The 22,953-nt window shown below is 53.4% G+C and overlaps 1 protein-coding gene across 4 annotated transcripts in view; it reads right to left on the bottom strand.

Moving 5' to 3' along the window:
• The window catches only part of PLXNA4 (plexin A4), a 1,277,179-nt gene that overhangs the window by 13,402 nt on the left and 1,240,824 nt on the right, over window positions 1-22,953 (bottom strand). For all 4 annotated transcript variants that reach the window (XM_069629627.1, XM_069629628.1, XM_069629629.1 and 1 more), the window contains one exon: window positions 4,233-4,383. In XM_069629627.1, the coding sequence (XP_069485728.1) occupies window positions 4,233-4,383 (151 nt within the window). The remainder of the gene's footprint in view (window positions 1-4,232; window positions 4,384-22,953) is intronic.

The raw sequence follows: 22,953 nt of genomic DNA, 5'->3' as shown, positions 1-22,953 counted from the left end.
ACTATCTTTTGATTTACAAATAGATGCTTCCTTGAAAAATCTGCACTTTGACTTATATTAAATCAATCATTGCAAGCATCTTTTGGACAAGGACCATCTTAATTCTAGTCCAAGCAATTCTCCTTTCTAGAGGACAACATTGCATGCCCATTCACCCAGGCGTCTCTAAGAAAGACTTGTCTAAACTTCAAGCAGTGAAAAACGTTGAAGAGGTTTCCTAGCTCAGGCAATCTCTATGCTGGCTATCAATAAAAGATCAAATTAAAGCCGGGCCCTTATACTCGCCTGGAAGATCGTGAACGGTCTTGCCCCAAGCTATCTATCGTGCTTAGCGCAGTCCTCTGTGCCTTCTCGATCACTCAGTGCAAGCACAAAGCGCTTGCTACAGGCAGGGGAGTTGCTAGGTCTGGAAAAGACCAGTGGCTAAGCTGATGTCGGAACTGCTGGGTCTGGGGGCTAGCTAGTCTTTTGGCTGTAACTCCTGAGATTCTATTCAGGGCTACAACCAAAAGATCAGGGGCTATAGCCCCTTTAGCCCCCCCCTAACAACGCCCCTGGCTACAGGTATCCAAGCACTCTTCCGCTCGCTATGGGGGGCACATCTTTCCGCACTTGAGGAGGTTGCATGTTGAATGAGCTCCCAATCTGATCAGCAATTCTGTTGCTTTGCAGGCGTGCAAAATGCGGATAAAACAGCAGCAATCCTATTTCCATGCACCTTAAGTTTATTACTGAAATCTGCTGCGTGAGGTTTTAATGTAATTCATTTGAAGTGTATTATGTTTTTCGTAATTTATTTTTATGTTCATTTGTTTATATGCTTGTATGTTTAGCGCCTTAAAACTGACCTGTGTCAGTGCTATTTTGCACTTACCCCTACTTCTTTTAAACAGCCGAGGACCCATGGGAAGATGTGTTCAACGGATCGGTCCATTTGTGGTTTATTTGTATATTTATTTATTTGTTACTTTGTAATCCGCCGGTAGGAGGTTGTTTGCAGTTTCAGTGCCGTTAGCCTTTCGAAAGTTGCTTCTGAGCCCTCGTCACGAGTCTTGGGGGTGCCCACAGTGCTCTCACAACTATTCATTGGATTGCAATGCCCACTGGCGTGGGGGCCATGCTCACATAATTCTTTGTTACTGCATTGAAAGTACCAGCTAGGTGTCATCGGGGGGGGGGGGCGGGGGGGGGGGGACTGGGAACCAAAAGAGGCCATGGAAATAATGTTCAAAGTGGCCCCATGTTACACATTTTCAGCAACACCAACCCTTTACCTATGGGAACATTTGGAAATTCCTCACAAAAGAGGCCCAGGGTGCAGAGGCCTAGCGGGAAATCTCCAGCGTTCCCTATAGGCCAGTTCACCCCGGCCCAGGGTGCAGAGGTCTACAGAGAAAGCTCCAGAGTTGTCTATAGGCCAGTCCACCCCTGGGTGTCATGGCTTGGGGAATGCCGCCTTCAAACTCAACTGCGGGAGTGGGCAGAGCCTTCCGTGATTCCTTATGGTCATTCAGGACAGACATAGACACCAGGCTAATGCCAAGTTCTTCCAGAGGGCTGCAGGTTTTCAAGGTGCCAACCCCACTGCCAGTGGCAATGGGCCTCACAGGTGTTCCGCCAGGCAAACACTGGGTAGATTTGCATGGGACAGTGAAGAGTCATTTCACTTATGACTCCTGAGTAAGAGTTAACCAAAGTACAAGAAACCACACCTTCTGCCCATCACAGTTTTAATTACACAACTTACAGATGCTCACCACGTCCTGGACTTTGAATGTCAGAGGGTTCGAACCCTAACGTGACATCAAGCTACCGGTCACCGCCACATGAGTTACCTCTGAGAGTTACTCGTATAGGAAGTCACCAGCAATTACAAATCCCAGTGGTGCTCGCACGGAATCCTGGAGTCCCGGCTAAGTAGAGGCAAGGGGAAGCCACAGGCCAAAGGAAAGGCAAGCAATACATGAGGTCATTATAATCTCTTACAAGGTGCTTAATACCGGAGATAAGTTTCTAAGCACGAGACCGGGATTCAAACCTGTGTTGCTGCGCGTTCTCTTGCTTCCAAGACAAACGTGTTGCCCCTGAGCTATCTTCCCAGGCCAGGTAACGGGCGAGACCAATGAGGGACACAGCACCAGTGATGGACCATGTGCACCGCTATTACAAGTACGCGATAGAGAACAGAGACAGAGCAAAGGAACAGTGCAGGACCAAGGTAACATGAGCAAAGCATAACCTAAAACGCGGCCAAGCGAAGGGGCGGAATGAAGGGGGACCAATGAAACAATGATGCGTTACTGCGGGGGGTTGGGGGTGCTAGAACATGTGTTTACAGCCTGCATCCAACACCCCTCTCCCTTTATCAGTGGAAGCTCCCAAGTTCAAAGGGCGTATCTTTCAGGGTGTTGCCCAAAATGATTGGCATCGCCCTATACAAATTCCCTCTCCCCCCACAGCACCTACCCAATGAGCTTCCCTCCCACAACAGTGTTTAGGCAATGTGCTGCTTCCTCCCCATGCCCTTAGTGCTTACACAGGCCTCGCCAAATCAATGCTTCTTAATTTGGTTAGAAGAGCCGCCTCTCTAAAGTCAGGCAGCCACAGTTAAAACTCACTCCAAGCACATAGTCCACAATAGAACCTGTGAGTTCCAATGTTATGATGTAACAAAGCAAAGACCCAAAACAAGAGCAGAACAGGGGAGGACAAAGGACAAGCGACGACACAGGGCGGGGCAATCAGTAAAGGAAGAGACCCGGGGCACAAGACGCAAAGGGCACAGGAGTGATTCAAGAGCAAAGCAAGTAACAGTTGTTGGGAACCTCAGCAGTACCTAGGAAGCACACAGGAAGAAGAGGAGCACACATTCATAATGCAGCCTTCCTCTGACAGTGCTTCACAGTCCATGAGAGAAATATATGGATTGGTGGAAAATACAACGGAAAGATAGATGGACGAGGGTGTTTTGAACCTCTTCTTTACTTGTCTTAGAGTGTGGAACCCCTCACATTTCTAAGGAGAGGGCACTCCATTGGTTTGCTATTGGTGACCATTCACTAAACCTGGAGACTGTTTAATAACCTATCAAGGCTGATCTTAAAGATTAGGCGAATTAATAATTGGTGACTCTGGTCCCAAAAGGACGGTTTATGTGACATAGAGAGTTGGGAAAAGAGCGCAGAAGTGCAACCTGAAGAGAATTTGGAGCCAATGCGATGCGCGCAATAGAGAAAGCTTAGGTCTCCTAGTCTCGGGGCCAGTGCCACGGCAATGCTTTGAAGAATTGCGCGGATCCGTCTGAGTGGTTGCAGCTAACTGTGTTGCATTGCAGCACTGGGCTGAAGCAGACCGACGGCCCTGATCAGAGAACACAGGATCCCCGGAGGATGACTGGATCACCAATGCTGAAGACGTCCATTTGGATGTATTCAGTGACAACCAGCTGTTGCCCTTTCAGAGGTGGGTGTGCTCTTAACGGGAGTCTTTCTCTACGTTCAGCTAATGGTTTCTTTTTTTATCTTTCTTTTTAAAACATTTCCACAAATTGTCCCCCTACGACCCTCCACCCCCACCCCCCCAACCCCAGAGGCAAGCAAAAAGTCCTTCTTGAATCGGCGTCGGATTGTGCGGTCCCAAAGAGTTCATTGCAAGTCTAGGAGTTTGAGGCGTTGGGGGCACCAAACAGCCCTAAAGTCATCTTTGAGGAAGGCCAGAGTTTCTCCCCGGTCTTTTGCGAATCAATGTACATTCCCATTCATGCCATACGTGGCCCATTCCATGGCTACTATTTCCCACACCTTGCACAGCCAATCCTGAATTGTGGGTATGTTCGAGCTCTTCCATCTTTGTGCAATTATCGTCATTGCCGCCAGAGTCAGAACCACTCATGCTTTTTCTCGGGTGCTGGGATTACCCTCCGCCTAAGATATCACAAAGAACGGAAGGTGTCTGCCCTCTCACCAACTAGGAATTGGGTGAATATTGTAACCCTGTCCTCTTCTTCGTTGCCCCAGAAGTGTGTGTGTTACTTAGCTGTGATTCGATGTAATTGTAGTACCCTGCCTCTTTATGCTCCCTTTCCACCATTGTCTACCTCTCTCCACCTTGCTGTGTTCCATGAAGCCAACACCCTTTGCACTAGGTGCTTTATAATTTTGCCAAATAACTTTGACAGCAGCAATGAAATTGGTGGTAAGTGGACCTCCCCGCCCGCTGATCATGAAACTCACCTCTTCGCTGTATTTTCCCACATACGAGTAGATCTCGGAGAGAGCGCTCATGCTGTTGAACTCATTCATGTGCATGCGAGACTGCTCAGCCAAGTACGCGTTCATGTCCTGGTCGCTGATTGGCTGCATTTTGCCGATGTCCGCGTAGTACCTAAAGAGGGCAGATTGCAAATGCATCCAATGAAATATAGGTCCGACCACATGCAACCATTACAACAGGATTTTTTGCAACATCTTTTCCCTAAAAAGTCTCGAACAGTACGTAACAGTGCAGCATTGTGAGGTGTGATTTGATAGCACAGCGATTGCCCTCAGGCGCTAGCCTTCATTAGTTGAGAGCACTATAGCGCTATTCTAAATCTGACACCCACTTGACAGCACTCCACCCACCCCTGGTGGCCTTTCCTCTTAGCAAAGGACATTGGAAACCGCTTGCAATCAGAACGAGGGATTTCCTTCTGTTCCGGCTGGTTAGGATATTCCAATCAGACACAGGCATGACTCTGAGATTGGCATTCCTGCACGGGTATCATAATCAGGTGCCTGGATATTCCAAGCTAATCTAGGCATTAACACTTGCTTAGATAGCTAATTAAATATTGTTTTATTTTTAATTGTGAATTGGTTTTAATGCGAACCTTACACACATGTGATACAATATAATACATGGCAACCTGCAATATCTGTCAAAAAGACTGGAAATAATGTTCCTGTTACAAGCTAGTTGTGACATCACAATGTGACCTGTAATAAGAAAATGATATCACAACTGCAGTTATTACACGTCAGTTGTGACACAAAAATGCCAGCTGCTTCAGCCAGCAGGGAGAATTCCAGCTGTCACGGCACCACCTAAGTAAAGCCGTGAAAATCTTTTCAAATTCCTTGCTTGCAGAAGAGTTTTCTTTGTCACTTTACAGCCATTTATTGACAAGGAACTGTTTCAGGTAGGATGTTTCATTCGTGCACTGCTGAATTTTAACACACGTGAACAAGAATCTGCATGGTATTGTTAATTTTAGAGCATACATCTTATTAAACTGTGTGAACTATTTTTCTACAATACATTACGGACTGTATTTTCGTAATTTATTTGTTTGTTTAACCAAACAGATGCTATATTGATTATATGTTTCAGCAAATGGAAGATATCTTACATTAGGCACAAGCCGAGGTAGTACATGAAATGACTGTGTGGCCATGTACTATAAGGAATACAATACCCCCTAAAAAAGGATATTGAAAGTGACCCTTGAGATCCATGACCTTATATGGGAACTTGGCCTCCGGCCTCATTCCCCTATTTGGTCACAGAACTCCTCAGTGACTTAAAATAGCTTTATAACTTATGGTACAGGGTACTTTATCCCATATATAATATCACAAACAACAAAATACATGCATGGTAAAACAAAAAAGATATTCATTAATGTAATTCACAAAGAAAGTTCCAGATGGGCAAATAACATCTAATACGAAACAAATAGCTATACATTTTAACAATATTTGCAGGACTGTTAAAATTCTCGATCAGAACAACTCCTAAAAACCATACACATATTCTTTCTTAAGACAATTACATTTGATAAACAGATGTTGTAACGTTTGACATGATTGAACCATGTACCTATCAATTAGGAGGTTCCCTTGCCAGGAGTCAATAATTGTAGGTATCAAGAGTTTGTATGGAGGAGGGTACATTAAATCCAATTAAATATAATATGGGTAATTTTTTGTGAACCTTACTTTGTGTTTTTATAAGTTTTATCACGTTTTAATTCTTTGGAACACTGTGGCACGGCCAGCCATCTAATTATTTGTCTTGTGAATTGTTAGGTCTGTAACATTGGCCTATTGGGGACATATGAATGGAATTGAAAAACGGAAGAACATTTCTAGAAAATTTGGATTTTTCAAATAGGAGATATACAAGGAATGCACCTCTGAGGAATGTCCTATATTGAGAGTATCATGGACAGAAACATGTTGGGTTTTGAGACAATATAACTGATATTGTTGACACATCTAAAGACTGAGTTTGGAAGTTTATCGATTGATATAATGTTAGTCATCCGAAATGTATGATGCCACATATTATGTGTATATGTCTGTTATCTCCCATTAATGTATATTATGTCTTGCCATGTTTCAAAATATTGTATTACAACGACTTACAGGGTGAAATGTTGTATCACAATGAATTACTATGTGTACATGTGTATGCTTCATTAATTCTTGTTGAAAAATACACGTAGATATTTTTATCTGAGATTATGGAATTGTGAGTTTGGTGTTCCCTCTCATGATTACATTCCTTTCTATGTGTGTTCATAACATTTTGGGGGCCAGGTCACATAATCTACAAACCCTATTAGATCTGGGGATCAGCCTACATAGTGCTATAATCTCAAGGGTCAGAAACATATTAAACCTAATTTGCATACAAAGCTTTCTCGTGTCCTTCCTAATAGTAATTATAGCGAGTGCTAAAACAAAAGGGTGCTGTGGAAGTGCTGAAATGTACACCTGCAGTTTCACGTGGTTTAGCCACTTGATAATAATTTCACATGTCAATGTTAATGTGACAGTGTGGTCAAATGTGGGTATTCCAAAGACTGATATGCCAAGTTAATTGGCCATCACTTCCCACAGCCGCTGAATTTCAAGGGTTCTGTTGCTTTAAATCTGATCACTTGAACTCTCTTTTAAATAAATGTTTTTTTAAAAAATTTTTTACTGATATAACATTTTCGGCATGAACAGACTTAATGTTATAAGTGTCCGCGATTGCTGGAAATGTTTGAATTAATTTATTCTGCGTGGGAGATTTCCAGCACAATAGCAGCCTGAACAAGAATTTTGTATTCCTGTCGTTTGGGTAAGCAAGCCTTGAACTAGAACCCGTATTTCTTCTACTACTCCATGGACTCGCTCGTGTATCTTGAATATATGGTCAAGTTTGTTGAAACCATGTACTTTAAACACTGGAGTGTTTTTTTTTAACACTCAAGTTGTCAATCACTAAATATTCATCTTGTTGCCACTGAACGATCACTTGGTGAAACTTACACATTCCACCAGGACTGGCTCATGTGATATCAAGGACAAATGGAGAATCCCAAAGGAAGGATTAAAATATGGAATATGGTTACATTATTTAATCTTTTATTAAGTGCTTACTACCAGAGACCAGTCTCTAAGAGGGGACTGGGATTCAAATCCAAGACAAAGGCATTGCGTTGCCACTGAACTTTCCTCCCGCCCAGAAGATGAGCTTTGGTTACACCTATAGGGCCAGATTCATGCCATTTTTTGCACTGCTGAAAAGTGACTTTGCACTGCCGACACAAACCCTGATTCAAAGTGCATTTTTTCAATGTAAAGTTAGTGGAAAGTCAGTACAAAGTCATTTTTGCAGTACAACATGACTTTGCACTGCAAAAATACACTTTGCACAGTTCCATGAATCAGGGTTTGTGTCAGCAGTGCAAAGTCACTCTTCAGAAGTGCAAAGTCACTTTAAACCATGCACAAATGTGCATGAATCGGGCCCATGGTCAAAATACTTTGTTGTAATTGACAAGCTATCTTTGAAGCTTGTTGGCAATCTAACACCACTTCCAGGGATGAAGACTGAAATTCACCCAAACTCAATTTCTGTTCAAGATCAATCCAGAAAAAGCTGGAAACACTCAAGAAACAATGCTTGTGTCCCAATCAATTACACCAACTGTCCATTCAGAATCCTGCAATATACACTGTAATCATAGAAGTCTCTGGAGGATAGCTCAGGGGCAACGCGCTCGACTTAGAAGCAAGACGACACAGAGCAACACAGGTTTGAAACCCGGGTCCGCGCTTAGAAACCTCTGGGAATTAAGCGTATTATAAATAACCTATCAGATAAAGACCGAGGTGCAAGCCCTCATCCTTGTCAAGATGCCCCCCCTTGGTACATTGTAGTTCTCGTTACATCTCTGCTGCGTGACACAACATAATCACGGCTGAAGTCGAGGGTACATGCAGGTGGGCGGAGTCCCCCCACTTTTTTCAGAGGGGAAGTTGATATGCTAATTTCTGGTGACACCACATTCAATTGGTATGTTAATGAGTCCGCTCCACTTTAGGACTTGAACGCTGACCATAATGCGCAGAGTATGTTTAAAGCTTACACGAGCATGAACTCACATGCTGTCAGTAAAGCTGAATGCCACCTCGCTTACATCATCACGGGCAGTTCACCCAGCATCCCCATCTCGCTGCAGTTAGCAACAACAACTCCCCATTGCAGCCCACTGCAGGGAAAGAAATGGTAGATTCGAGGAACTGGATGAGAAGGCTCTCCTGCGAATTGGCCATCTCTCAGGACAATGGGGCTCATTACAAGTATGGTGGTAAGGCAGCAATGGCGCCGGTATCGCTACCTGCACAATTGCTACCGTACAGCCATACTACGAGTTGTGCTCACGGGTCTAGCTCTATCCACCAGGTCCATCCTGGCGGGCAGTGCGGCACCCACAAGCACAACTTGTGGATGCACCAGCACCGTTATAAATGGTGCCGGTGCATCCGAGCTCCCCATTCCCATTCACCCCTATGGGGCCGAATTGAGAGTCCCTTATTGCCGGCACCCGCGAATGGGCAATGGCCCGGTCAGCTGACCTCGGCATGACCCGGTAATTGACCAGGCGCAGGTGCCAGTAAAATCACGGGTCCGGCGGCAGCCGTACCTTTGTTACAGGCACGGCTACGGCCAGACTCGTAAAGAGGCCCAAGATCTGCTAACGCAGATTTCAAGTATGGCTGTGCACATGGTTTCTAATCAAGTGCCGAACCGGGCGGTGAGTGGATCAAGCACTTCCTGTGCCCTTTCAGCTCAAGCACTTCCTGTGCCCTTTCAGCTCAAGCACTTCCTGTGCCCTTTCAGCTCAGCGTGTCTTTTCAACTCAGCGAGGCCTGTCGGTTGCATTTACTGGGCAGGGTGTAGGAGAAGGGCAGCGATCCAGGAATGCAGCTGCCATTCTACTATCCAGCCCAACAGTTAAGGGTTTTGGGTGCTTTGCTGCTTCTCCAGCGTGCTTAGGTGAGTGAGCGTTTCCACGCCAGCATTACTCAGTAATAGCAACTACAAGTTGCTATTACTGAGGTTCTGCTTCCCTTGTGTAATCCCAGGTCTAAAGTGGTCAAGGTTTGAGGGCGGCAATCAGTCACTGTCATGTGCAGCTGTGTTCTGCTGTCAACTGGTTAATTAGACGCCGTCATTTGCATTTTTAATTTCTTCAAGTTGACATTTTACGCTCCAAGAAGGTCTGCAAAAGGAACTACTGTTTTATAATTAGGAGCACATAACTCTGCAAAGTCAGGGAAGGGGGACAGGTGTCCTACCTGCAGCACGGGGACAGCTGCTGTGTTCTGGGACCTGTCACATGGAAAGGACATTAGACAGTGACAGAAAAGTCTCGTGAACGTGCCCGGCTGTGAGTGTGCAGGGTCCGAAAGTCGCTCTAGACATGTTTAGTTTGGGCTAGCGCCACCGATAGGCTAAAACTATTGCATTAGAGTACAGATAGGGAGCAATGGCATATGAGCAGGGACACAGAGCTTGTAATTGTTGTTTGGTTATTTGCCCACCCATTGACTACACATGACCATGCTGATCCCTATCGCCATTCCCACCCAGTTCCTGCCTTTCCCCACCCAAAACACCTCTTTGTGGGAACTCTTTGAGTTTGCTTTATTCAAGCCTTACCATCAAACTTTGCAATGGAAGAGCCTGCCAGTATGTTTTCAAAGCAGTCTTCTGAGAGTTAATGAGTTAATTGGGGCTGCGGACGTGATACTGGTGTAATAGAAATGTCTTAACCAGGTCTGCTTTCACCCGCTTGATTTATAATCACTATGCTTGTCCTTCCCTAAAGTCCTGTTAAAAACAAGCATTGGCAAAGCCAGAAGCTTTGGCTTATGTATAAGTATTAGGTACTGCTATTAGATGCCCAGGTATTCTCAGCATTTTGCACCTGCTACCATCAATAACCAGTTACTAACAGTATGGCAGTACCTGGCAAGTGGCTTTGCCATTCCTATGCAAAAGCCCCAACTGTTGGTATTGCCGATGCTTGATTTCTAAGGAGGGTCCTGGATTGTATATATGTATGTCACTGCTGCTTAAGAAATATCTTGATCATGCTGGACTTTACGTGCCAGTCGGTGTCTTTTCCCTTTAACTCTCTGCTGTTTTGGGGACCCCACACTATGCCTCCTTCTAAGGCCCCCTTTGCTCTCTATCCCTCGAATCCTGGTAGAACGTTGCCCCGTCCACTCTACCTCATTATGGAGAAGTAGGAGGACTCTGCTTGCATCTCTGGTGTCACACTGCGCCGACACCGCAGCTACGCCACAAAGATGTCCTGGGATGCTGCCTGACTGCAGGAGTGAAGCCTTTCTGCTGAGCGTCGTGTTTGGTTGCCGCAGTGATATTGCCGGTGTAAGTGCAATGCAGCCTGACTCACCCTATAAGAATATTTCATCACACCACAAAATGTGATGTCACTTCAGATCATCTGAGCTCTGGCCTTAAGGCATTGACCCAAGTGGATCCAGGCAAGAGGATCCTTTAGCCAAATGGAAACTAAGCATTGGAGATAGGGGAAGAAATGGGAAGGAGTGCAATATTTGATGTTCTCCCACATGGCAGCTGTGGTTCTCAGACAACTTCTCATGAGAGTGTAAGAAGAGTGTAAGAAGAGTGTAAGAAGAGTGTAAGAATAAGTGAGAGGACTGAGAGGCAACACCTACTATCCCTTGACAGAACACGGTCGGCCTGCACTGCAGTGGTACTGACGCGCTCGCCCTACCCACACTAGTGTGCCTCATTCCTACCCGGGGCATGATAGTCCCAATGTACTTATCTATTTGAAACCATCCAGCCATCACCTCTTTTGTTTTGCTTTAGTCACCCTGAGTGGGACGGGTATGTCGAGACGTGGGTGCCATGCCTGCTGGGTTTAGAGACCCAAGCTGCTCCTCACTGATGAGGCCAAATGAGGTGAAACATGTTTGGGGATGCTCGTGGCCTCGTGCAGAAGGAATGTGCCCAAGCAGTTAAGGTTGGACTGCCCTCTTTAGGGTGGGAACAAGCCTGATTTGCATATGATCTTTCCCCTTCTGTAATGGCCTGGAAGCGGGAGAACGATGGTCTGGAGGGTTGCCCAGAGCAATGCCAGAGATTAAGATTATTTCAAACCCTTCCAGCCATCACCTCTTTTGTTTTGCTTATATATCCCATGGCCTCTCTACTGAGGATTGCAGTAAGAAGCGGATCTCAGTCCATTGTGATGGTGCCTTTAAAAGAACATGCGCTTCCCATCATGCTGTTCAGCTATGCCCCACCCTCTTAGATCCTGTTGCTCAGGCAACCTTCCAGGCGCACTGATGATGCTAGGTTGCTAAGCAGGAGCTGACTGCATGAGTAGAACCAAGGAATGGAGCAATGGGCTGCTCTTTCTCTGCCTAAAACCTGCCAACCTGCAATGCTTGAGTCACTAACCAAGAGAACTTCTGGCATGGATCCCCATGGCAGTGGGTAGCGGAGTTCTAAAAACATGTTAACAGGAATTGTTGCCGAAACATAACACGTGAGGATTTTTTAAATCATTAATTTTGTATTATAATTGATTATTTATAACACACTTAATACCGAAGAGGTTTCGAAGTGCAGACCAGGGATTCGAACCTGTGTTGTTCTGTGTCATCTTGTTTCCAAGATGGGTGCGTTGCCACTGGGCTATGCTACCCGTGCTACCTAGAACAAAGGCACTCTCTTCTGATGTTTCAAAAGAGTGATCTACAGTGGTATTCTCATCCACAGTTGTGAAATAATGAGTAAAACATTCCAGTCTGAATTGTTTTTAACACGTCACATAATAAACCAGGAAATGGAAAATGAGTAAAGGAGCGCGCATGAGTTACTCATTGTATTGAGGAGGCATATACCTCTTCTATCAGACATTACCATATGCCATTGGCACTTCACATGTTTTGGACAACATTCCCATCACTCCTAGTCAGCAAAGCCAACACCAAGCCGCCCACCTCTCCCCTAGTTTCCTATGCTCTCAGTTTGATAAAAGGCAGCCCTGCTGGGACTGAGCTAAATCACATACAATTAAACACAGACCTCTACAATGAGCGCTCAACTCACTGAGCTATATCGCCCCCAAAAAGAGACAGTCCTATACAGACAGACACCATGCCCACGGGGGATGCAGTTCTCTTTTTCAGTAGCACTATAAAGCCACCGCGTTCCTACGACTGAGCAACAGTACTGGAGGTAAGGTGGAGTGTGGGGTAGTGGTCACCCCTGACCGTCTCCTTTCAGAACTGATGTGCAGCGCTGCCACCGCCGGTGTAGTAAATCATTGGTGCTAACCGGCAGGGGCGTGTCCAGGGAGTGGCATGGGGTGGCACTTGCTATCCCTGGAATCTGATTGGCCACTCCAGGTGCCACCCCATTATCCTAACTATGATCATGATCTGTTTGCGTGCTCGTACTTCATGCCACCCCTGCATAAGTCAGTGCCCCCACTTGGGCCACCCCAGTCAAAAGAGTCTGGACACGTCACTTCTCACTGGTGGGCCATGAGGAGCCCTCCACCCCCGCTGGCACCAAAGCCTGCCTCTGCCACCGGTAGGGCCATGAGGAGCCCTAGACCCCCTGTTGGCATTAAAGCCTGCCTCTGACACCGGTGGGCCATGAGGAGCCCTCCACACCCTCTAGCATCAAATCCAGCCTCTGCCACCGGTGGGCCATGAGGAGCCCTCCACCCCCTGCTGGCATTAAAGCCTGCCTCTGCCACCGATAGGGCCATGAGGAGCCGTCCACACCCGCTGGCATCAAAGCCTGCCTCTGCCACCGGTAGGGCCATGAGGAGCCCTCCACCCCCGCTGGCATCAAAGCCAGCCTCTGCCACCGGTAGGGCCATGAGGAGCCCTCCACCCCCGCTGGCATTAAAGCCTGCCTCTGCCACCGGTGGGCCATGAGGAGCCCTCCACCCCCGCTGGCATTAAAGCCTGCCTCTGCCACCGGTGGGCCATGAGGAGCCCTCCACCCCATCTGGCATCAAAGCCTGCCTCTGCCACCGGTGGGCCATGAGGAGCCCTCCACCCCCGCTGGCATCAAAGCCTGCCTCTGCCACCGGTGGGCCATGAGGAGCCCTCCACCTCTGCTGGCACCAAAGCCTGCCTCTGCCACCGGTGGGCCATGAGGAGCCCTGCACCCCCTCTGGCATCAAAGCCTGAATCTGCCACCGGTGGGCCATGAGGAGCCCTCCCCCCCCGCTGGCATCAAAGCCTGCCTCTGCCACCGGTGGGCCATGAGGAGCCCTTCACCCCCTCTGGCATCAAAGCCTGCCTCTGCCACCGGTGGGCCATGAGGAGCCCTCCAGCCCCGCTGGCATCAAAGCCTGCCTCTGCCGGCGGTGGGCCATGAGGAGCCCTCCACCCCTACTGGCATCGAAGCCTGCCTCTGCCACCGGTGGGCCATGAGGAGCCCTCCACCCCTGCTGGCATCAAAGCCTGCCTCTGCCACCGGTGAGCCATGAGGAGCCCTAGACCCCCTGCTGGCATTAAAGCCTGCATCTGCCGCAGGTGGGCCATGAGGAGCCCTCCACCCCCGCTGGCATCAAAGCCGGCCTCTGCCACAGGTGGGCAATGAGGAGCCCTCCACCCCCCGCTGGCATCAAAGCCTGCCTCTGCCACAGGTGGGCAATGAGGAGCCCTCCACCCCCGCTGGCATCAAAGCCAGCCTCTGCCACCGGTGGGCCATGAGGAGCCCTCCACCCCCGCTGGCATCAAAGCTTGCCTCTGCCACCGGTGGGCCATGAGGAGCCCTCCACCCCCGCTGGCATCAAAGCCTGCCTCTGCCACAGGTGGGCAATGAGGAGCCCTCCACCCCCGCTGGCATCAAAGCCTGCCTCTGCCACAGGTGGGCCATGAGGAGCCCTCCACCCCCGCTGGCATCAAAGCTTGCCTCTGCCACCGGTGGGCCAAGAGGAGCCCTCCACCCCCGCTGGCACCAAAGCCTGCCTCTGCCACCGGTGGGCCATGAGGAACCCTCCACCCCCGCTGGCATCAAAGCCTGCCTCTGCCACCGGTGGGCCATGAGGAGCCCTCCACCCCCGCTGGCATCACAGCTTGCCTCTGCCGCAGGTGGGCCATGAGGAGCCCTCCACCCCCGCTGGCAACAAAGCCCGCCTCTGCCGCAGGTGGGCCATGAGGAGCCCTCCACCCCCGCTGGCATCAAAGCCTGCCTCTGCCTCAGGTGGACCATGAGGAGCCCTCCACCCCCGCTGGCATCAAAGCCTGCCTTTGCCACAGGTGGGCCATGAGGAGCCCTCCACCCCCACTGGCAACAAAGCCTGCTACTGCCACCGGTGGGCCATGAGGAGCCCTCCACCCCTGCTGGCATCAAAGCCTGCCTCTGCCACAGGTGGGCCATGAGGAGCCCTCCACCCCTGCTGGCAACAAAGCCTGCCTCTGCCACCGGTGGGCCATGAGGAGCCCCCCACCCCCTGCTGGCATTAAAGCCAGCCTCTGCCACCGGTGGGCCATGAGGAGCCCTCCACCCCCGCTGGCATCAAAGCTTGCCTCTGCCACCGGTGGGCCATGAGGAGCCCTCCACCCCTGCTAGCAACAAAGCCTGCCTCTGCCACAGGTGAGCCATGAGGAGCCCTCCACCCCTGCTGGCATCAAAGCCTGCCTCTGCCACCAGTGGGCCATGAGGAGCCCTCCACCCCCGCTGGCATCAAAGCCTGCCTCTGCCACCGGTGGGCCATGAGGAGCCTCCACCCCCGCTGGCATCAAAGCCAGCCTCTGCCACCGGTGGGCCATGAGGAGCCCTCCACCCCCGCTGGCATCAAAGCCTACCTCTGCCACAGGTGGGCCATGAGGAGCCCTCCACCCCCGCTGGCATCAAAGCCTGCCTCTGCCACCGGTGGGCGTTGAGGAGTCCTCACTCCCTCTGGCATGAAAGCTTGCATCTGCCACCTGTAGGGCCATGAGGAGCCATACGCGCCCTGCTGGCATTAAAGCCTGCCTCTGCCGCCGGTGGGCCATGAGGAGCCCTCCACCCCGGCTGGCATCAAAGCCAGCCTCTGCCACCGGTGGGCCATGAGGAGCCATCCACCCACGATGGCATCAAAGCCAGCCTCTGCCACCGGTGGGCCATGAGGAGCCCTCTACCCGCGCTGGCATCAAAGCCAGCCTCTGCCACCGGTAGGGCCATGAGGAGCCCTAGACCCCCTGCTGGCATTAAAGCCTGCCTCTGCCACCGGTGGGCCATGAGGAGCCCTCCACCCCCGCTGGCTTCAAAGCCTGCCTCTGCCACAGGTGGGCCATGAGGAGCCCTCCACCCCCGCTGGCATCAAAGCCTGCCTCTGCCACCGGTGGGCCATGAGTAGCCCTCCACCACCGCCGGCATCAAAGCCAGCCTCTGCCACCGGTGGGCAATGAGGAGCCCTCCACCCCCGCTGGCATCAAAGCCTGCCTCTGCCACCGGTGGGCCATGAGGAGCCCTCCAGCCCCGCTGGCATCGAAGCCTGCGTCTGCCAGCGGTGGGCCATGAGGAGCCCTCCACCCCTACTGGCATCGAAGCCTGCCTCTGCCACGGGTGGGCCATGAGGAGCCCTCCACCCCTGCTGGCATCAAAGCCTGCCTCTGCCACCGGTGAGCCATGAGGAGCCCTCCACCCCCGCTGGCATCAAAGCCGGCCTCTGCCACAGGTGGGCAATGAGGAGCCCTCCACCCCCTGCTGGCATTAAAGCTTGCCTCTGCCACAGGTGGGCCATGAGGAGCCCTCCACCCCCGCTGGAATCAAAGCCTGCCTCTGCCACAGGTGGGCAATGAGGAGCCCTCCACCCCCGCTGGCATCAAAGCCTGCCTCTGCCACAGGTGGGCCATGAGGAGCCCTCCACCCCCGCTGGCATCAAAGCTTTCCTCTGCCACCGGTGGGCCAAGAGGAGCCCTCCACCCCCGCTGGCACCAAAGCCTGCCTCTGCCACCGGTGGGCCATGAGGAGCCCTCCACCCCCGCTGGCATCAAAGCCAGCCTCTGCCACCGGTGGGCCATGAGGAGCCCTCCGCCCCCGCTGGCATCAAAGCCTGCCTCTGCCACCGGTGGGCCATGAGGAGCCCTCCACCCCCGCTGGCATCAAAGCTTGCCTCTGCCGCAGGTGGGCCATGAGGAGCCCTCCACCCCCGCTGGCAACAAAGCCCGCCTCTGCAGCAGGTGGGCCATGAGGAGCCCTCCACCCCCGCTGGCATCAAAGCCTGCCTCTGCCTCAGGTGGACCATGAGGAGCCCTCCACCCGCGCTGGCATCAAAGCCTGCCTCTGCCACAGGTGGGCCATGAGGAGCCCTCCACCCCCGCTGGCATTAAAGCCAGCCTCTGCCACCAGTGGGCCATGAGGAGCCCTCCACCCCCGCTGGCATCAAATGCCACAGGTGGGCCATGAGGAGCCCTCCACCCCTGCTGGCAACAAAGCCTGCTACTGCCACCGGTGGGCCATGGGGAGCCCTCCGCCCCTGCTGGCATCAAAGCCTGCCTCTGCCACAGGTGGGCCATGAGGAACCCTCCACCCCTGCTGGCAACAAAGCCTGCCTATGCCACCGGTGGGCCATGAGGAGCCCCCCACCCCCTGCTGGCATTAAAGCCAGCCTCTGCCACCGGTGGGCCATGAGGAGCCCTCCACCCCTGCTAGCAACAAAGCCTGCCTCTGCCACAGGTGGGCCATGAGGAGCCCTCCATCCCCGCTGGCATCAAAGCCTGCCTCTGCCACCGGTGGGCCATGAGTAGCCCTCCACCACCACTGGCATCAAAGCCAGCCTCTGCCACCGGTGGGCAATGAGGAGCCCTCCACCCCCGCTGGCATCAAAGCCAACCTCTGCCACCGGTGGGCCATGAGGAGCCCTCCACCCCCGCTGGCATCAAAGCCTGGCTCTGCCACCGGAGGGCCATGAGGAGCCCTCCACCCCCGCTGGCATCAAAGCCTGCCTCTGCCACCGGTAGGGCCATGAGGAGCCCTAGACCCCCTGCTGCCATTAAAGCCTGCCTCTGCCAGCGGTGGGCCATGAGGAGACCGCCACCCCCTCTGGCATGAAAGCTTGACTCTGCCACCGGTAGGCCCATGAGGAGCCCTCCACCCCCTGCTGGCATTAAAGCCGGCCTCTGCCACCGGTGGACCGTGAGGAGCCCTCCACCCCCTGCTGGCATCAAAGCCAGCCTCTGCCACCGGTGGGCCATGAGGAGCCCTCCACCCCCGCTGGCATCAAAGTCTGCCTCTGCCACCGGTGGGCATTGAGGAGCCCTCCACCCCCGCTGGCATCAAAGCCTGCCTCTGCCACAGGTGGGCCATGAGGAGCCCTCCACCCCCGTTGGCATCAAAGCTTGCCTCTGCCACCGGTGGGCTGCCTCTGCCACCGGTAGGGCCATGAGGAGCCTTAGACCCCCTGCTGGCCCTCCACCCCCGCTGGCATCAAAGCCTGCCTCTGCCACAGGTGGGCCATGAGGAGCCCCCCCCCCCGCTGGCATCAAAGCCTGCCTCTGCCACCGGTGGGCCATGAGGAGCCCTCCACCCCCGCTGGCATCAAAGCCAGCCTCTGCCACCGGTGGGCAATGAGGAGCCCTCCACCCCCGCTGGCATCAAAGCCAACCTCTGCCACCGGTGGGCCATGAGGAGCCCTCCACCCCCGCTGGCATCAAAGCCTGCCTCTGCCACAGGCGGGCCATGAGGAGCCCTCCACCCCCGCTAGCATCAAAGCCTGCCTCTGCCACCGGTGGGCCATGAGGAGCCCTCCACCCCCGCTGGCATCAAAGCCTGCCTCTGCCACCGGTGGGCCAGGAGGAGCCCTCCACCCCCGCTGGCAACAAAGCCTGCCTCTGCCACAGGTGGGCCATGAGGAGCCCTCCACCCACGCTGGCATCAAAGCCTGCCTCTGCCAGCGGTGGGCCATGAGGAGACCTCCACCCACTCTGGCATGAAAGCTTGCCTCTGCCACTGGTAGGCCCATGAGGATCCCTCCACCCCCTGCTGGCATTAAAGCCTGCCTCTGCCACAGGTGGGCAATGAGGAGCCCTCCACCCCCGCTGGCATCAAAGCTTGCCTCTGCCAGCGGTGGGCCATGAGGAGCCCTAGACCCCCTGCTGGCATTAAAGCCTGCCTCTGCCACAGGTGGGCAATGAGGAGCCCTCCACCCCCGCTGGCATCAAAGCCTGCATCTGCCACCGGTGGGCCATGAGGAGCCCTCCACCCCTGCTGGCAACAAAGCCTGCCTTTGCCACAGGTGGGCAATGAGGAGCCCTCCACCCCCTCTGGCATCAAAGCTTGCCTCTGCCACAGGTGGGCCATGAGGAGCCCTCCACCCCCGCTGGCATCAAAGCTTGCCTCTGCCACCGGTGGGCCATGAGGAGCCCTCCACCCCTGCTGGCAACAAAGCCTGCCTTTGCCACAGGTGGGCAATGAGGAGTCCTCCACCCCCACTGGCATCAAAGCTTGCCTCTGCCAGCAGTGGGCCATGAGGAGCCCTAGACCCCCTGCTGGCATTAAAGCCTGCCTCTGCGACAGGTGGGCAATGAGGAGCCCTCCACCCCCGCTGGCATCAAAGCCTGCATCTGCCACCGGTGGGCCATGAGGAGCCCTCCACCCCTGCTGGCAACAAAGCCTGCCTCTGCCACAGGTGGGCAATGAGGAGCCCTCCACCCCCGCTGGCATCAAATCCTGCCTCTCCCACAGGTGGGCCATGAGGAGCCCTCCACCCCCGCTGGCATCAAAGCTTGCCTCTGCCACAGGTGGGCCATGAGGAGCCCTTCACCCCCACTGGCATCAAAGCCTGCCTCTGCCACCGGTGGGCCATGAGGAGCCCTCCACCCCCGCTGGCATCAAAGCCAGCCTCTGTCACCGGTGGGCAATGAGGAGCCCTCCACCCCCGCTAGCATCAAAGCCTGCCTCTGCCACCGGTGGGCCATGAGGAGCCCTCCACCCCCGCTGGAATCAAAGCCTGCCTCTGCCACCGGTAGGCCATGAGGAGCCCTCCACCCCCGCTGGCATCAAAGCCTGCCTCTGCCACCGGTGGGCCATGAGGAGCCCTCCACCCCCGCTGACATCAAAGCCTGCCTCTGCCACAGGTGGGCCATGAGGAGCCCTCCACCCCCGCTGGCATCAAAGCCTGCCTCTGCCACCGGTGGGCCACGAGGAGCCCTCCACCCCCGCTGGCATCCAAGCCTGCCTCTGCCACAGGTGGGCCACGAGGAGCCCTCCACCCCCCACTGGCATGTAAGCTTGCATCTGCCACCGGTAGGGCCATGAGCAGCCCTAGACCCCCTGCTGGCATTAAAGCCTGCCTCTGCCACTGGTGGGCCATGAGGAGCCCTCCACCCCCGCTGGCATCAAAGCCTGCCTCTGCCACAGGTGGGCCATGAGGAGCCCTCCACCCCCGAGGAGCCCTCCACCCCCGCTAGCATCAAAGCCTGCCTCTGCCACCAGTGGGCCATGAGGAGCCCTCCACCCCCGCTGGCATCAATGCCAGCCTCTGCCACCGGTGGACCATGAGGAGCCCTCCACCCCCGCTGGCATCAAAGCCAGCCTCTGCCAGCGGTCGGCCATGAGGAGCCCTCCACCCCCGCTGGCATCAAAGCCTGCCTCTGCCACAGGTGGGCCATGAGGAGCCCTCCACCTCCGCTGGCATCAAAGCCTGCCTCTGCCACAGGTGGGCCATGAGGGGACCTCCACCCCCTGCTGGCATGAAAGCCTGCCTCTGCCACCGGTGGGCCATGAGGAGCCCTAGACCCCCTGCTGGCATCAAAGCCTGCCTCTGCCACCCGTGGGCCATGAGGAGCCCTAGACCCCCTGCTGGCATCAAAGCCTGCCTCTGCCACCGGTGGGCCATGAGAAGCCCTCCACCCCCGCTGGCATCAAAGCTTGCCTCTGCCACAGGTGGGCCATGAGGAGCCCTCCACCCCCGCTGGCATCAAAGCCAGCCTCTGCCACCGGTAGGGCCATGAGGAGCCCTCCACCCCCTGCTTGCATCAAAGCCTGCTCTGCCACCGGTGGGCCATGAGGAGCCCTCCACCCCCGCTGGCATCAAAGCCTGCCTCTGCCACCGGTGTGCCATGAGGAGCCCTCCACCCCTGCTGGCATCAAAGCCAGCCTCTGCCACCGGTGGGCCATGAGGAGCCCTCCACCCCCGCTGGCATCAAAGCCAGCCTCTGCCACCGGTGGGCCATGAGGAGCCCTCCACCCCCGCTGGCCTCAAAGCCTGCCTCTGCCACCGGTGGGCCATGAGGAGCCCTCCACCCCCGCTGGCATCAAAGCCAGCCTCTGCCACCGGTGGGCCATGAGGAGCCCTCCACCCCCGCTGGCATCAAAGCCTGCCTCTGCCACCGGTGGGCCATGAGGAGCCCTCCACCCCCGCTGGCATCAAAGCCTGCCTCTGCCACAGGTGGGCCATGAGGAGCCCTCCACTCCCGCTGGCATGAAAGCTTGCCTCTGCCACCGGTGGGCCATGAGGACCCCCCGCTGGCATCAAAGCCTGCCTCTGCCACAGGTGGGCCATGAGGAGCCCTCCACCCCCGCTGGCATGAAAGCTTGCCTCTGCCACAGGTGGGCCATGAGGAGCCCTCCACCCCCACTGGCATCAAAGCCTGCCTCTGCCACAGGTGGGCCATGAGGACCCCTAGACCCCCTGCTGGCATTAAAGCCTGCATCTGCCACCGGTGGGCCATGAGGAGCCCTCCACCCCAGCTGGCATCAAAGCCTGCCTCTGCCTCCTGTGGGCTATGAGTGACAGTCCATTTCAGGCAGTCTGCGCACAGACCATAGACGCATGCACAGGAATTGATTTGCGCCGCTTTGAAGGACCCAAGAACAGGCGGCCTGCTCTTTATGAATATTCTATGCATGCCATCAGACTTGGAAGCCTTACCGCGTGCCGATATTAGAACAAGCAGGGGGGAGTAGAGCACCGTTAAAAGTCCATAGCGCTCTCCATATAGGATGTACTCTGTGATATGGGAACCATTTGCAATGCTCCTGTGTGCAGCATTTAATTGTTTCCTGAAAGAGCTTGTGTTCAATTTCTCCTCGGGGTGAACGTCTACCTGCCCCCGAGGCCCAGGGCTTTTATCTGATGGAAGAAAAGCCAACAGACCTCCAGCGGTCCACGAACTTGCATAACGCACTGTACTGTTCCCAGAGCCTGCCACTGTGCTGTTTCCTTCAAACTAGCCTTACTCATCTAAACTCAGAGCTCGATTCATGGAAAAGTGGCATTGATCGCGCAAGGCCTGTGTGCCGAGTACAGCTCTGTGCAGCCCTGCGAGCAAAGTTTCCAATGCGCGCTCTGTGCATTCATGGATTGCAAAGTGCATTACCACCCGATGCGCAAAGAAAACTGAGCTGCGCAACGAACGCTCACAACACACTCCCACGCAAACCAAAACCAAGCAATAGACCAACCTTAGAGTGACCTCTGCGTCCATCCCTGACCAACCATCCAGCACCCCAGCAAAACCATGTAAGCTCCCTTGTAAGTCCAAGCTGCACCCCTGCGAAAACATGTGAGTTCCCTCGTAAGTCAAGGCTGCACCCCTGCGAAAAAACGTGTGAGCCCACTCGTAAGTCAAGGCTGCAACTCGGCAAAAATACATCAGCTCCCTCATAAGTCAAGGGGATTCACCCCTGCAAAAATGCCCAAGCTCCCTCGTTCAGACCTAATGGGGGTTCATTAAATGACTTCACCGACCGGCAGACACATGGACTCTATGTGAGAATGTGAGCCATATAAGCACGCAGAGTACTGTTATATCTGACTTGTGTGAGATGAGTGCCAGTGTTACGATGCTGTGTTTGTCTCACTGGTACTCCATGCATGACCGTGGAGTGTTGGCGAAGCGGGGAATGTTTAGTGAGTGCGATGTATGTATGCTTGAGCTGTGAGCGCCGGAAGAATGAGCGGTGAGTGTTACCCTGTGTAACATGTGAAGAATAACGGTATTTCTGCAAACTACTCTGACAACATGACTACTTCTGCTGCAATTCAAGGGTGAGTAGTGGCGAGCCATCTACCCGGCCCTCGCACTTCTACAAAACAAGCGTGATCCCAATCATAAAGGTGAAAGAGGCACAGTCCAGAGATATACCTCCTTCACCCTGTCTGCTCATGTGGGTCAAGGGAAGGCTAGACTCTCAAGAATGGTATGGATGTGATGACAGTAGCAAACCAAACAGCAATAGTACAACAGTCCAAAATAAAGGAATTTCCCATCAAGGTTCCACAAATATATATACTTAAAATACACCAATATGCAACAATAACTGATCATGAAAATACAAGCAAAAACCATCCCTGTGGAAAGAACACTAAAATGCAGAATTAGTTGTCGGACACACGCTGCATAACATACCATGATAGAAAGGCAAGACATTGCAAGAATGTTAAAAGGATATATATGTGTTTGCAGAAAAAGATGCAAATGTGTGGCTTATTAGTCTCTGGGTTCCCAAAAGTGGCCCATGGGTGCTAAACCTCATAAATGTTCCTGAATCTGTTCTTGAGCAGATCAACTATGTTGAACCAGCCTTTGGGATGCTGTCTTTGTGGGTAGAACCAGGTTTGGACGAGAGAAGTCGTGCTGCTCCAGGCAGTGACTCGGCATTGAGTCGGTGTGTGGT

The sequence above is a fragment of the Ambystoma mexicanum genome, chromosome 12 (assembly GCF_040938575.1).
Source record: "Ambystoma mexicanum isolate Mex_15411 chromosome 12, UKY_AmexF1_1, whole genome shotgun sequence".
In the NCBI taxonomy this organism is placed as follows: domain Eukaryota; kingdom Metazoa; phylum Chordata; class Amphibia; order Caudata; family Ambystomatidae; genus Ambystoma; species Ambystoma mexicanum.
The sequence above is the reverse complement of the archived record's forward strand: the minus strand, read 5'-3'. Positions and strand labels throughout refer to the sequence as shown.